Genomic DNA, 14,405 nt, shown 5'->3' on the forward strand with positions numbered 1-14,405 from the left:
GCCGAACCCCTATCTACTCGCGGCGGCCATCTTGCTGTTCAAGTAGCAGTTTGGCGCCTGCATTATTAAATAGACGGTGCGGCCTAAAGGATTACTGAAGCCGGCCGGGGCCAGGTAATACCAACCCTGTACACAACCCAGCTGAGTCTACCAACCATACTAACCACTCAATGGTGCCCGCTGTCAAAACTAAAAATTAAAAAGAAAAAAACTCGTAATCTTCAAATTATTACATTTTTCACTCACTAAAATGTTTGCAAATATTGTAATTTTACTAATTACTATCCCTCAAAGTTTGGTTTTTGAGTATACAATTTACGTTATGCATATAAAGTTTAGGATATATAAAAACTTAGTCTTCCTAATTTTGAAAATCTCTTCCCTAACATTATTATTATTATAAAGGTTATAAGTTATTACAATAAAATAATAATTCATCTAAAAATTAGATTTAGATCTAAAAGGAAGATAGATCATTGCCAGTGCAGCCATAATTTGTTTGATTTGGAATAGGCTATCTTTAAGGCTGTGGAATATATTTTAATGATATTAATAACGACAATACTCTACTGCTCTAGATCTCTTACCCTCTTTCTTTCTATATACAGGGTGTTCATTTTAAGTCGGCTCAAATGCATTTCATGCTTAAACGGTTAATCTGAGCAAAAAATGGTAGAGGAAAAATTTGTTGCCCGTCACCTCTAGTTTCAGAATATGTGACTTGATTTTAGATTTCTGCCCGCATACGCGGCATACGTGCGACCAAAAGTGAAGGTTTGCAGTTGACCCACACTTGCATATCACAGTTTAAAAAAGTATAAAAAGTTATGAAAGAAACCGGAAACCGCAATTCGATATCTTTAAAATTAAAGGAGTTAGGCCATTTCAAAATCTGGTATTTATTAATCATATTTCAATTTTTTAACTTGTTATCAAAGAGAAAGAAGAGCACGCGATTGGTCATTTTCATGTATTTTTTCATCCCCTTTCTACTGAAAATATTGCCTAGGCTGTAAAGCTAGTATTTTTCTTAATATCGGGAAATAAGTGGTTTTCCGAGCGATTTTCTGAGCAATAATCAAATGTTAAGAGCTTTAGATGTTCACAAGTTTAGACAAAAAGGGTCAAAAAATAATTTTACATCTGTTACAAACAAGAAGGTTTAATAATTATTTGGTAATTTTTGGAGAGTGGCGTTTAATTACCAAAAAAATTGGAAACCTCCTGCCACATATTTAAGTGAACAACTTCTTTCATTTAAAGGATCAAACTTATTCCTTAATTTATCAAATAATGCACATTACGTAGCTTGTGAAGCATGTGCTGTGCCTTCAAAGGTGCCTCCTCTGGCTCGCAAGGCAGGTTAGCCAGGAGGTTATCAACTGCTCTCTCTATCTGTATATAGACACACGTTTTTTTTTTTTTTTAAAGCTATGTACTATATTGTTTTAAATGAAAACAAAGTATTAATATTTATTAATACTTGTATCATACTCTTCTAATAATTTTATTTAAGTTTTTCATTTTGTATTTTTCACAGCCTCATATAGTCCGATCGCCACAGTTAGTGCTTCAGACAAGAAAAGGAAATCCGCTAGACATAGCAAATTTTATGGCATGTCTAATGATTGGCGCTGGTTACGATGCATACGTTGTGGTTGGAACTGCGCATCGGGAGGTGTCAAATATGCAGTCTCAGCACCGCAGTTTGCCTTATCTAGACGATGTAATTATTTCTTTTTGCTCTCATTAACTAGATTTACTTTCAATTTTATAATTCAACACTTTGAAATGTCCAACTGTATTTGTAATTTCTGATAGTTGTTTTCTATCGTTAAACAAATACTGATGGGGCTTGACATCACATTAGTCGACTACAGAATGATGCTTTCATAAGTTATATCGCGTTGTAGATGCTACATCGCCCTCCGTTTTAGGGGAAAAGGTGTTGCTCGGGTGTTTTCCTTGATGTGAAACAAGCCTTCGATCGAATTCCAGAGAAGCTGCGTAAGGGGGTTATTCTTCCAATTCCCCATGTTACCTTATCCTAAAATTCTTCTTGGCTGACCTCATATAACCACTCTTCTTCACTCCTCTATACGCGCAGCCGAAGCCTGATCTCCTGCTAGGTAAAATCATTGGTCCCACCCTATATACAAGATACACAGCGGATATACCAACCCATTCCAGAATATGCGGACGACACTGCAATTCTTTGTCGTCAAAGCGACCCAATAGTGGCACATCTAAGCCTTCAATTGAAAATTCAGCTTAATGGGGACCAAAACCCAAAATATTACTTTTAGTTTTCGTAGCATCAATTTTCCCCAAATTTACTACAATTTAATCCCTATTCCTCCCAAAATGTCGTCCGCAACCTTAGGCTGTTAAAAGGCTAAATTCTTACCTTCACACACTCACTAATAAGAATTGAACTCAACAGACGTTACCGACTATTGAAAAGGCTATTTGGCTACATAACCAGTCTCTTAACAAACAACAGCCAACTTATTTACCACCACCATTTCAAAACCTACCTGGACGTACAGGTGTTGAACTTTATGGTTCAACCAAACGTTCCATTCTCCAGAGTATACACTCTCTTCAAATCCAAAATCCTCTGTACAATATTTAACTTTCTCTTCTAGGCATCCAATTTAACCATCCACAGAGACCTTGAAATTCCTAGTAGCCTGAACCCATTATAAACAAAAAATATCCACCAATTCCTGCAATCCCGCCTTAATCCCTTAGTCTGCCATCTTTCATCGCGCACCATCCCAGATAGCTCTCCAATGGCGATAATAAAACGCCAGTGGCCTCGCGATTTCCTCATCGAGTGACGAGACACAATTAGCTCAGCAAGTGCTGGGTGATGATCATATTGACCTTATGACACCAGTTAAGGTTAAATAATATCTAAGGCCAAAACCAGAGGATTCAAATTCACTTTCAAAATCTGCCCTAGCTTTAACGGTCTGCGTCTCCAAACGCTCGACTACAGTTGCGGTATATATTTGCTACAGATTCAGCTATAAAAAACTTGTTTCTCCCAGGCTATTAATGGCAACAGGGCGGGTCTGGTTTTCCATGAAATCCAAATGAACAATTCCTTAATTATTTCCTTCGAGAAAATTCCTTCATTTTCAAAATCTAGAATCTTACCCACTAGTTATCGTTGAGAAATAATGATCTCCTCTTTTATTTATTAATTTTTGTTTTAATTTTAATTATATATATTTTTTTTTATCTAAGGCCAAAGATTGGAAATTTATCTTTTTCTTTAATGCTAATTAAGTAGTGCCAACATTTGAGAATATGATTTAATTATAGTATACCTTCACAATAGCGCCTCCTGTAGAGGGCACGTAGAAAAGTTTAGGTCTCCTGGTCATTCCGGGATTCCGGATAAAGAACTTGCTGATGAAACAGCAAAGAAAGGAGCTGCATTGATAACAATGACCTCCTCGGCTCTATCCTATCGACGTTGTAGTACAGAGGTGGAGCATTGGATTCTGAAGGAACATCTGGAAACGGTGGAGATCCCGAGCTGACTGCTGTCAAGCTAAAGAAATTCTTGGCCTGTCAAAAACGGCTATAGTTGGTTTTAGTAGGTCCCGAATCCGCCAGTAGGTTCAAGTGTTGTTTAGCGTACCATCTTCTTAAATGTGGTCTTACCCAGTCGCCAATTTGCGCTGGCTGTGGTGGTCCTGTGAGACTGTGCGGCACTTTGTATAGGTGGGTTCCGTTTATTCTAAAACTAGGATTCCTCGTCTTCGGAAGGTTAAATGTTTTCCTACCGGAGATTGTGGCTGCTGGTTATCTTTACCAGAACTTTGTAGTTTTATTCAGTGCACTGGGCTGAGATTGAGTCGCCATGCTGCCTAGTGTCCTGTTGCTACTTCATTAATTTATAGTATTGGCATCTGGCAACCTTTAGCCAGATTTGTTGGTCTTAAAGCCCCGGTATCTCTCATGAGATGAGAGGTAAGCGGGAAACAATGGGCATTTTGGATTGCTCTTCTAAAACAATCTACATCCTTAGAAAAGAAAATCTATAGCTAGACTCGAACCCTGGTCTTTCAGCCTGCCAGCCCAGCGATCTACTAAGTTATAGCAATAAGTTGTTTCAATTACTGATTTGTTATCTTATCGTTTAGGTATTTCACTCAATAAGCAAAGAAACTCGAAAGGAGGTACCAGAGTTCGTCGACTGGGAAAAACAATTAGAAGAGGAAAGTGAAATGAGCCTAAAATCTACTAACACTAGTGGTAGAAGACGCTTCCATTTTAAGCCAAGGCTAAAGAAATTAATAGGGCTACCAAAAAGTAAACTGCGCACTAGTGAGTTCAGGCAAAAAAAACGTAGGGAAGAAGCTGATATTAACCGTCGATTGAAAAATAATTTAAAATTTTATAAAGTAAGTTTACTTTGTAATGGATTTGTGTGAATGTGTAAATGACGCGATTGTCCAGAGTTTGTAAATGATAAGATCATGCGGGCGAGTAAATACGAGGTGTGGCTATTAAATAACGAGACTGATGCTGCTGCAGAAGAACTATGCATGCGCCAAATCCTAACGACCGACAGCTGTGCAGCGAAAAGTCTTCTCTTTCGATTGCAGCGTCTCACGTGTTTTGTAGAGAAATCTGTCTGACCAGAACCGTCGTTTGTGTAAGAGGTGTTAGTTTCGTTTTGCCGAAAACATGATACCTACACATGTAGTAGAGCAACGAATTGTCGTGAAATTTCACATCAAAACTTGGTAAAACCGCTACTGAAACTTATCTTTTAATAAAATAAGTTTATGGCGATGAATGTTTATCAGGTGCGCAAGTTTTTGAGTGGTTCAAACATATCCAAGATGGCTGAGAAGACGTCGGAGATGATGACCTCCCGGGGGTCGCCCTTCCACGTCCAAAACGGATGAAAATATCGGATTATAATTAATCAACATTACTACCGGTGAGGTGCTTGCTCAACTCCGTGAAAGAGTAAGGAAAAAAACGACCCGATTTGTGGAAGAACAAGTCACGGGGTTCTCCATCACAGACAACGCACCGGCTCACACTGCATCATCTGTCAAGACGTTTATAGACAAGTACAAACATCCCAGTTTTAGGCCATCCGCCCTTATTCGCCTGACCTGGCCCCCCCATATGACTTTTATCTGTTCCCCCAAAGTCAAATCTGCATTTCTGTCCGTTGAAGCTGTGTAAGAAAAAGCGGCACGCGTCATGCAGGAGCTCACAGAAAAAGACTTCCAGCACTGTTTCGAACGATGGTAAATTCGCATGGAGCGTTGTAGGGATTGGGGAGGGGTGTATATTGAAGGTGATAATAACTAAATATGTATAAATTTAAAATAAAATGTTTTACAGCAATGGTCTCGTTATTTAATAGCCACACCTCGTATGATGAGATTATGCGAGTTTTGTAAATGATTGGATTCACTGAGAACATGAATAATGAACGTAATGAGTAAAGCAGAATAATGAATTGCTCCTGCTCTTAGATACAACTCCTAGATACATTTTGAATTAAAAAATCTTCCACCTCATCAAATAAAATCATTGGTTTCCAATAGGTCTAAAATAATAATTACAATAATATAGAAGCAAGGGGAATGGAATAGAATTTCTAAAAATACAATGGATTTTAATATGTTTTAAACATCTTTCTTTAAGAATTCATGAAAGTATTGCTGAAAGATATACATATTAAAACTGTCCGGTAGGACAGTTGTATAAGGGTTGACCATCAAAAACTGCACGAAAAAGCGTAACGTTGAAAAACACCCAACTTTGACAATTTTTTTCTCTTTTTCTATAAAAGATAAAATTCCCAAATTTTCTTTAAATCTTACTCCAAACCCTCCTTTATAACTGTAATTTTTTTGCAACCACCCAGATCTAATAGGTTTCGAGAAAAAAGTTGCCGAAAATGAGCAAAAACGGCTTTTTCAAAAAATGTTCTTGTTCTTGTTCTTCTTGTTGTTGTTCTTGTTGTTGTTCTTGTTGTTACCTTTTTTGTAAACAACGTAGCGCCTAAACGCGTGAACCGATTTTCATGAATGAGGTGTCATTCGATTCAATATTTTATGTAGATGTGCCTTTTGGGGGTCCCGACGCTGTACATCGAATGGGGGAGGAGTTAGCCCCCTTAATGTAAGGCCCCCTCCAAAATTATTATTACTAATTACTCTGTAAATCTTGGCCCGATTTTGTTAAAATTTGGTAGGATGATAGGGTTAGGGCTCCCCTACGTAACATTAAAGCGGCGATCAGCTCTTACACCTGTTAAGGGGAAGTATAGCAGTCGTTGCAAATTATCGACACGTGAACCGATTTTCATGAATGAAGTGTCATTCGAATCGAAATTTCGTACAGATTTGCCCTTTAAAAGTCTCGAGCCGTGCTTCATAAGGAGGGGAGTTTGCGCCACCCAAATAAGGCCCTTTCTAAAACTATTATTACCAATATTTCTATAACGCTTAGTACGATTTTGATAAAATTCAGCTCGAATAAGTGGTTAAAGCTCCTCTACGTTGCTGATGCACTTGCACCTACTAAGAGGAAGTACTGCAATCGTTTAAATTATCAAAGAGTGAACCGATTTAAATCAATGAATTGTCGTTCGATTAAAAAATCTTTGCCTCTTTGCCTTTTAGGGAGAAGTACTGTAATCGCAGTTTATTTTTCTTGCTCCTCTTAAAAGGAAGTACTGAAATCGCAGTTTAATTTTGCTATTTACGTACAAATACCTTCCTATTTTATTCAAAACGCTTTCTAAAAAAAATTGTTATTGAGGATGGTTTGGGGACCGCAACTATAATCATTCTTTAAAAAGATCTCTCCAGTGGTAGTTACGGTTCCGATTTAACACCTTATCAGGTTATAATGATAGAATAGCTTATTCCAAATTTTAAAAAAATCTGTAAAGCAGACGTAACTTTGCAAATAGACAAAAAGGAAAATCTATCCAAAAGGTACAAAAATCTCCTTAACAAAAACTTACAGTTTTAAAAGTTAAGTATAAGGGTTGATTAAACGCCAAAAGGTACACAAATCAGCGAGTACCCAACATTTCATTAATATTTAAGTAATTCTACTGCATTAATTTTCATTAATAAGTTATTTTTTAGAATTTATTAGATGTCACTTGTTCATTTCTCAATTGTAATTTAATTTAGTCCCCCTAATTTTACTTATAGTAAAATACTGGAATAATTAGCTGTCCTAAAAATATGCATATCTTATTTACTTTATATTACATATATACAACATTGTGGGATGAATACCTACATTGAGAATGTAATTGAAGAAAACTATATTATTTGCGATAAAGCCAGATAATTATTACATATTATTATTAATGCTTGACTACTACTAAAGTAACAATTACTTTAATCGAAGAATGAACTTAAGCCGACGATTTTTATTTAAAAATAAAAATAAATAAATAAAATCATTGATGTATGTTGGTGTAAGCATTTTTTAAAAACCGTTTATGAATTTTTTAGCCTCATATTTTTTTTTAATTTTTTATAACGTTTTCTTTTTAACCTGTGATTAATAGTTTGATTATTATAGATAAATAGATATTACAGTCAATCTAAGTTAAATGGTGTGCTACTTGAGTAAATATTTTGTAGATGAAAATGGCCAGCATAAGGGTCTGTGACATCTAATAAATTCTAAAAAATAACTTATTAATGAAAATTAATGCAGTAGAATTACTTAAATATTAATGAAATGTTGGGTACTCGCTGATTTGTGTACCATTTGGCGTTTAATCAACCCTTATACTTAACTTTTAAAACTGTAAGTTTTTGTTATTTTAGGATGGGCAGTTATTATTAAAGTACTTTACTAATTATAGTATTCGATCATACAACTTCTTTACAAGTACTCAATTAATGGAAATCCATTTAATTATAATAAGTCTTTATTTATTTGTCATTAATTCAGTGTAATTTGCCCTCTCGTATTTTTCTGTAAGACGAATTCAAGATTGAAACGTTTAACTCCGTGATTTAAATTACGACATTAATAGACCAACTCTTGTCTCATTTTCTGTTTTAATGTGTTTGTGATGGATTATTCAGAATAAAGAGCATAATAAAGATAAATAAGAACATTAATTTGGAATAGTGTTAAAATAAAGAGCCTGCTTATTGCCATTTATTTACGTAAGATGCATTTTATTGTTATATTAACCAAAAAATGTGTGTATGATTGAAAATGGCCAGCCTAAGGATCTGTCACCTAATAAATTCTAAACGATATTAATGAAAATTTAATGCAGTAAAATGATATTATTGTTTTAAAATATGATTAAAAAACGAATGGCTGCAATTACGAGAAGTATAAATGAAATGTTGGGTACTAGCTGATTTGCGTACCTTTTATCGTTTAATCAACCCTTATACTTAATTAACTTTTTTCTGCAACCATGTAGGGAAGTTCTCATTACTCAATTAAAATCAGCTGTGTAATGCCCAACTTCCCACACTAGTGGGGAAAAATTCCCATTAGTGTCACTTTCCTCACTAGTGAGTGGAAAAACTTTATTGTGCTTCCTTGATATAAGAAGTTTTGTTATTAAATATTTTTTGTAAAACTTTAATAAGCTTATTTAACGTAACTAAATAATTAAAAAACGAATATTAAAAAATAAAATAAAAATTGAAAGGAATATAGAAATAAAAATAATATTTTAATAAATAATTAGATATTTTTAATTATAACAGTTAAAAAGGTTATAGTGTTACCTTATAGAAATTTAAAATGGATTCTAGTGATTCCTGTTTAGAAAACACTCCTCCATCAATAAAAGAAACAGCAGAAAATGTAATAAGTAATGTAAATACGTAAGTAATGTAAATAATTGTAATATAACAATAAATGTTTATAATAAATAAATTACTTTTTGTAGACTGTAAAAATGAAATTTTTAATTTTATTAGTTAATAAATCTAATGGTTGCAGAAAAAATATAATATTTAACTCGAGTGTAAAGTATTTTCCTGACACTCGGCAATTTGCACTTGCACTCGCCTCGCTTCGCTCGCTCGTGCGTGCAAACCCTGCCTCGCGTGAGGAAAAGTACGGCTTTCTACACTTGTTAAATAAATAACTATTAAAACTGTAAGTTTTTGTTAAGGAGATTTTTGTACCTTTTGGATAGAAGTTTTATTTTCTTTTTTAGTAGAAAATATCAGTCAATATGTACGAGTAAAATATCAGTTTTAGCGATGTTTTGGTTTAAAAAATAATGGTAACTAAGTTTGTTTAAATACTATCCCACCACATTTGATCTGATGAATATGGGCACCGCTAACAATGGATAGACTAGTTTAAGAAAAGTCCCCGATACACGAGTTTAACAAACAAACAAAATTATCTATTAGTTTAGAGCAGCGTTTCCCAACCTTTTTTTGGCTCGCGTACCACTTGGTAGTACATGCTAAATTGTACCACTTCGTAAAAATGATTGTATTTCGTGAAATTTGTTATTCCGAGTGAGTTATTTTGCTATTATAATCTTTATTTGTGTAGAGATACAAATGTATCTGTTACAAAGGAGTTCAAGTTCATGTTCACTTTATAAACATTGTAAAGTGTAAGATCTTAGTTTTAAAACTTTTTTTAAATTACATTTAATGTTGCTTGGATAGAGCTTACTCATTACAATCAGTCTCTTTAAGCAGATCTTTACATAGTTATCATTTAGGTTCTGTCACATGATAATTCTATTAAATTTTCTTTATCTTTTATTGATAATGATGTAGCTTTTCCTAAATTTTCTTTATAGAAGGGGGTTTGAAATCCAATTATCATTTGTGTTTTCGGGTTTTGGAAAAATACTCCATGAAAGACAATTTTAATCCTGTTAAATGTGTTATTATATTTTCTCGTACGAGGGTCGTTTGAAAAGTCCGTGCAAAGTCAGAGAGATAGCACCACTGGCGCGTATCGAGGTTATGTTTAGTTAGTAGCATCTCTTGGAAGAACACACACCAAGTTTCAGCCAGATCGGTCTATTTCTTTGTGTTTGGCATTCGTTTGAATCGAGGAAGTCGAGTGATTTTCAAATAATGGACGAAAAAGAATTTCGTGTGTTGATTAAACACTACTTTATGAAAGGCAAAACGCCTCAGGAGACTAAAGAGAAGCTTGATAAACATTATGGTGACTCCACACCTTCGATTAGAACAGTTTATAAGTGGTTTCAAAATTTTCAGAGTGGCCATATGGGCACAAGTGACGCTGAACGTTCTGGACGCCCTGTTGAGGTTACTACTCCAGAAATCATTGATAAAATCCATGATATGGTGATGGATGACAGAAGAGTGAAGGTGCGTGAGATTGCTAGTGCTGTGGGCATCTCGAATGAACGGGTACATAATATTTTGCATCAACATTTGGACATGACAAAGCTATCCGCAACATGGGTGCCGCGATTGCTCACGCTTGACCAAAAACGAAATCGTGTGAAGTGTTGCAAGGACGGTTTGCAGCTGTTCCAGAAGAATCCGCAGAACTTTAAGCGTCGTTTCGTCATTGTGGATGAAACATGGATACATCACTACACTCCTGAGACGAAAGAACAATCTAAACAATGGGTTACCAAGGGGGAATCTGCGCCAAAAAAGGCGAAGACCGTTTTTTCGGCCGGAAAGATTATGGCGACTGTCTTTTGGGATTCGCAAGGAATAATCCTCATCGACTATCTGGAAAAGGGTAAAACTATTACAGGTGCAAATTATTCATCGTTATTGGACCGTTTGAAAACCGAGCTGCAAGAAAAACGCCCACGATTGGCCCACAAAAAAGTCCTTTTCCATCACGACAACGCACCAGCTCACACCTCAGCAGTTGTGGTCGCAAAATTAATGGAAATAGGGTTTCAACTCGTTTCACATCCCCCCTATTCTCCAGACTTGGCTCCCTCGGACTACTATTTGTTCCCCAATATGAAGAAATGGCTGGCGGGAAAAAGATTTTATTCAAACGAGGAGGTGATTGCAGAAACGAATGGCTATTTTTTAGACTTGGAAAAATCCTATTATTCGGAAGGGATCAACAAACTAGAGCAGCGTTGGACGAAGTGTATAAGCCTAAAAGGAGACTATGTTGAAAAATAAAAAAAGTTTTCCCCAAAAAATTAAGTAGTTTTTATTTTTGCACGGACTTTTCAAACGACCCTCGTATATCTCGAGATAGATTAACCTTATTACTGTACATATTAACAACTTTACTGTGTAATATTATTAATTAAAATAATTTATGTATTACAGGGAAAAATCGTTTCTATATTTTTATGATTTAATTTTTTTATATTTTTTATGTCCGCCATTATTGATTATTTTTCGCGTACCACCAACCAGCAACTCGCGTACTACTGGTGGTACGCGTACCACTGGTTGGGAAACGCTGGTTTAGAAGATCAGTTACAATTTACTGGGTTAAAAATGCGCCCTTTAGATTAACATTCAATAACTAGCTCCAGATTCATCAGATCATTATAAAAAGACAGTGAGGTAGCCATCTCAAAATAATCTACAGCCAATTACTACCATAAACACAATGCCCATTCTATTTGGGCTACCAAATTTATTTATTTTTAGAGTATCTCATCTAGTCAGAATAGTTGAATGCTTTTCATTACTTGACGCCATTTGTGGTGGTTGATTCAATTCCTCTTAAAATTTGATCACATTAAATATAACTTCATTAAATAAAGTTTTATTTGAAACATTATAATTATTTTCTCGAAGAAAATTACCATTTCCATTATACAATTTCTTTTATTTTCAGCATTTGGCCAATGATCCAATGATTGATCCACTAGACAGAGTACGTTTACATGCTTGGGTATTAATTCGGGCCGATTTAGCCGGTAGTAAAATTACTGAAGATTTTTTCATAGACGCACCGACTGGCTGGTCGTACAGTGCCAATGATGATCGCTTCACAAGTATTGAGTTCATCTGGAACAATCGAAACTTCTGGGTGAACCTGAAGCCTGATGCAAAGGTAAACATTTTGATAACATTAAATACTAGTACTTATACAGGGTGATCCATTTAAAACGCACCAATCGCTAATAACTTTTTAGGAAAGCGGAATTTTGAAAAAAACACACGAAGTAAACTATATGTTTTTTTTGGTCTAGTTTTCAAATTTTTCACCCCCGATGCTGTAACTTTATTTTTAGCGGAGTTACGGCTAAAAACCCGATTTGGGTTCCATAAGGACCACTGGTTTTGACAATGATTATGAAAACTACATAAAAAACTGTGAAAAATGACGTTGACCCAGCTTCGATATCCCTAATGTTAGTCGAGATACGAAACACTTATTTTTCGATATTTTTAATTTCGTTATCTACGAATAACAAAAGTTGAACGTTCAAGAATTATACAGGGTGAACCAGTAAGCAATGTCCATAGGCCTTCTGTAAGTGGTACATCTGAAGTGGAGTGGCCCATGACGTATTGGCCAACTTCATATTTCCCACTGTTCTTGAGTGAAGTAACTTTAATTTTTTTTTTTTTAAATAATTACTTTTTTGCAATTAAAAATGTTAAAATTCAGAAAGTTTTAGTCCGAATTCGATTCTTATGACACTGTTAGAAAGACAGATGAATTTTCTAAAAATTGACACCATTTTGAAGCATAAATTATTCTCCAAACAGCTTCAATCTTCCTCCGGAACCTGGGAAAATAAAAGTAATCGAAATTTTTAAGAAAACTCATTAGGCCCTTATGTGATCATTTTCAGACCTAGGTGCTGGCACTTTTTATAAAAGTTTCCTTGTTTAATGGGCTTTCAAACGGTATATCATTTTCCAGGATTCCTTTTATCTTCGTATGAGAAATTACGTTTGTTTTACAAGAAAACGTGTTCACGAGCACACAACAGTGTTAGTTTATCAAGTTGTTTAATTCATTGAAAACTCTTTTAGATGGACCAGTAGTCAATTTTAAAGTAGGCTATCTTAAAATAAGGAAGTCAAAGGTTACAAATTGCACTTTCAAAAATTTCGATTACTTTTTATTTTTCCTATACTTTATTACTACTATACTTTATTTTGCTGAATTATATAGAATAAACAATCACTTTTTATTTGAATCTTTCATTCAAAAATAAGTAGTTTTTTTTGAATATTATGAGGTAAGTTTAAATTATCTATCTAGTTCTTCGTTGAAGAAAAAGAAGCAAGCTAGCAATGCATTGTCCGTTCTAAACACTTATCCCCCAATTATTTTACTAAATAGATTAGTAGCCTAATCTTCTGTTATTCATAAAAAGGGCAGATTTAAATAAAGACATTATATTTCTTATTTCAGAGACGTGATTTCGACTTAAGAGATAAGGATAAATGGCTTCCATTCTTAACTATAGGCACAGAAGACATCAAGCGGATTGAAAAGAAACCTCAAAGAGTATTTGGGCGCAGGGTGCCGTTTAAGAGTGGTAAAAAAGTATTGCGAAAATCGGGACTACTTAATCTTCCAAAAATATCGTATGTGGATATGTGTAATTCTTGGATAAAGAGAATTCCAATGAACGTTTATGGTACGTTTTTAACGAAAATTCTTTTAAGTTTATGTTAATTGCGATTGAGTGCGATTGTTGGTGATAGTTCTGTTAGTAGGTAGGCAACCACTTTTTCGATCTGAGGATCTTTTCGATGTTAAAAACTATCTGGTATAAAACAATACCTTCTCTAATGTAAACAAAAAATATATACATAGTAGTCTGTAAATATCATAACATTCCAACATTTATTATGAACCTGTTAGAAAAAAATACATACCTGTCCTGAAAATATATATCATCGATTACTTTTGATCATTTAGTATACGTTTCTCTCAGCAGAATGCGACCAACATTTTGCAAAAATACGCGACCGAATGAAAAAAGTGGTTTTCCTCTTTTAAACATAGCTAAGGAGGTAATCGTTTTGACCTGAATTTTATACTATTCCTTACTAACTAATAGATCATGCAAATAATGGCGGAAACGAGGTCCATCTCCAGTAAAATTAAGAAAAATATGAAGAATCAGGAGATGGATTTTAGGGGGAGGAGTTCTCTGAGAAAGATAAGGTAAAGAATTTAAGGGATAAAAGAAGAGATGGAATAAAAAGAGGAAAATGCCGGGAATTTAGTGAAAATTGGTACGGTCATATAAGGAAAATGGCATCGACTAAGTCAACTGGAGGTACAGCAATTCCAATTATGAAGGAAACGTAAAACTCCCAAACTTTATCACCTAATATCTCCTTCAAAAATACAGATAGAAAGCGGAAATTGTGCACAATCATAGATGTAAATGAGTACTATAATTGGCTATATTTGCGTGAAGTTTACACCAATAGGATAGGAGATAC

At 34.7% G+C, this 14,405-nt stretch overlaps 1 protein-coding gene across 2 annotated transcripts in view; it reads left to right on the top strand.

Annotated features, from left to right (window-relative positions):
• Nucleotides 1-1,439: 1,439 nt before the first annotated feature.
• LOC141459375 (uncharacterized) overlaps nt 1,440-14,405 on the top strand; it is a 198,528-nt gene continuing 185,562 nt past the window's right edge. For both annotated transcript variants that reach the window (XM_074138403.1, XM_074138404.1), the window contains exons 1-4: nt 1,440-1,726; nt 4,161-4,421; nt 11,824-12,042; nt 13,360-13,588. In XM_074138403.1, coding sequence (XP_073994504.1) covers nt 1,613-1,726; nt 4,161-4,421; nt 11,824-12,042; nt 13,360-13,588 — 823 coding nt within the window. In that variant the 5' untranslated portion in view covers nt 1,440-1,612. The remainder of the gene's footprint in view (nt 1,727-4,160; nt 4,422-11,823; nt 12,043-13,359; nt 13,589-14,405) is intronic.

Source organism: Rhodnius prolixus, unplaced genomic scaffold, assembly GCF_049639745.1.
Source record: "Rhodnius prolixus isolate KJV_2025 unplaced genomic scaffold, Rpr scaffold_11, whole genome shotgun sequence".
Taxonomy (NCBI): domain Eukaryota; kingdom Metazoa; phylum Arthropoda; class Insecta; order Hemiptera; family Reduviidae; genus Rhodnius; species Rhodnius prolixus.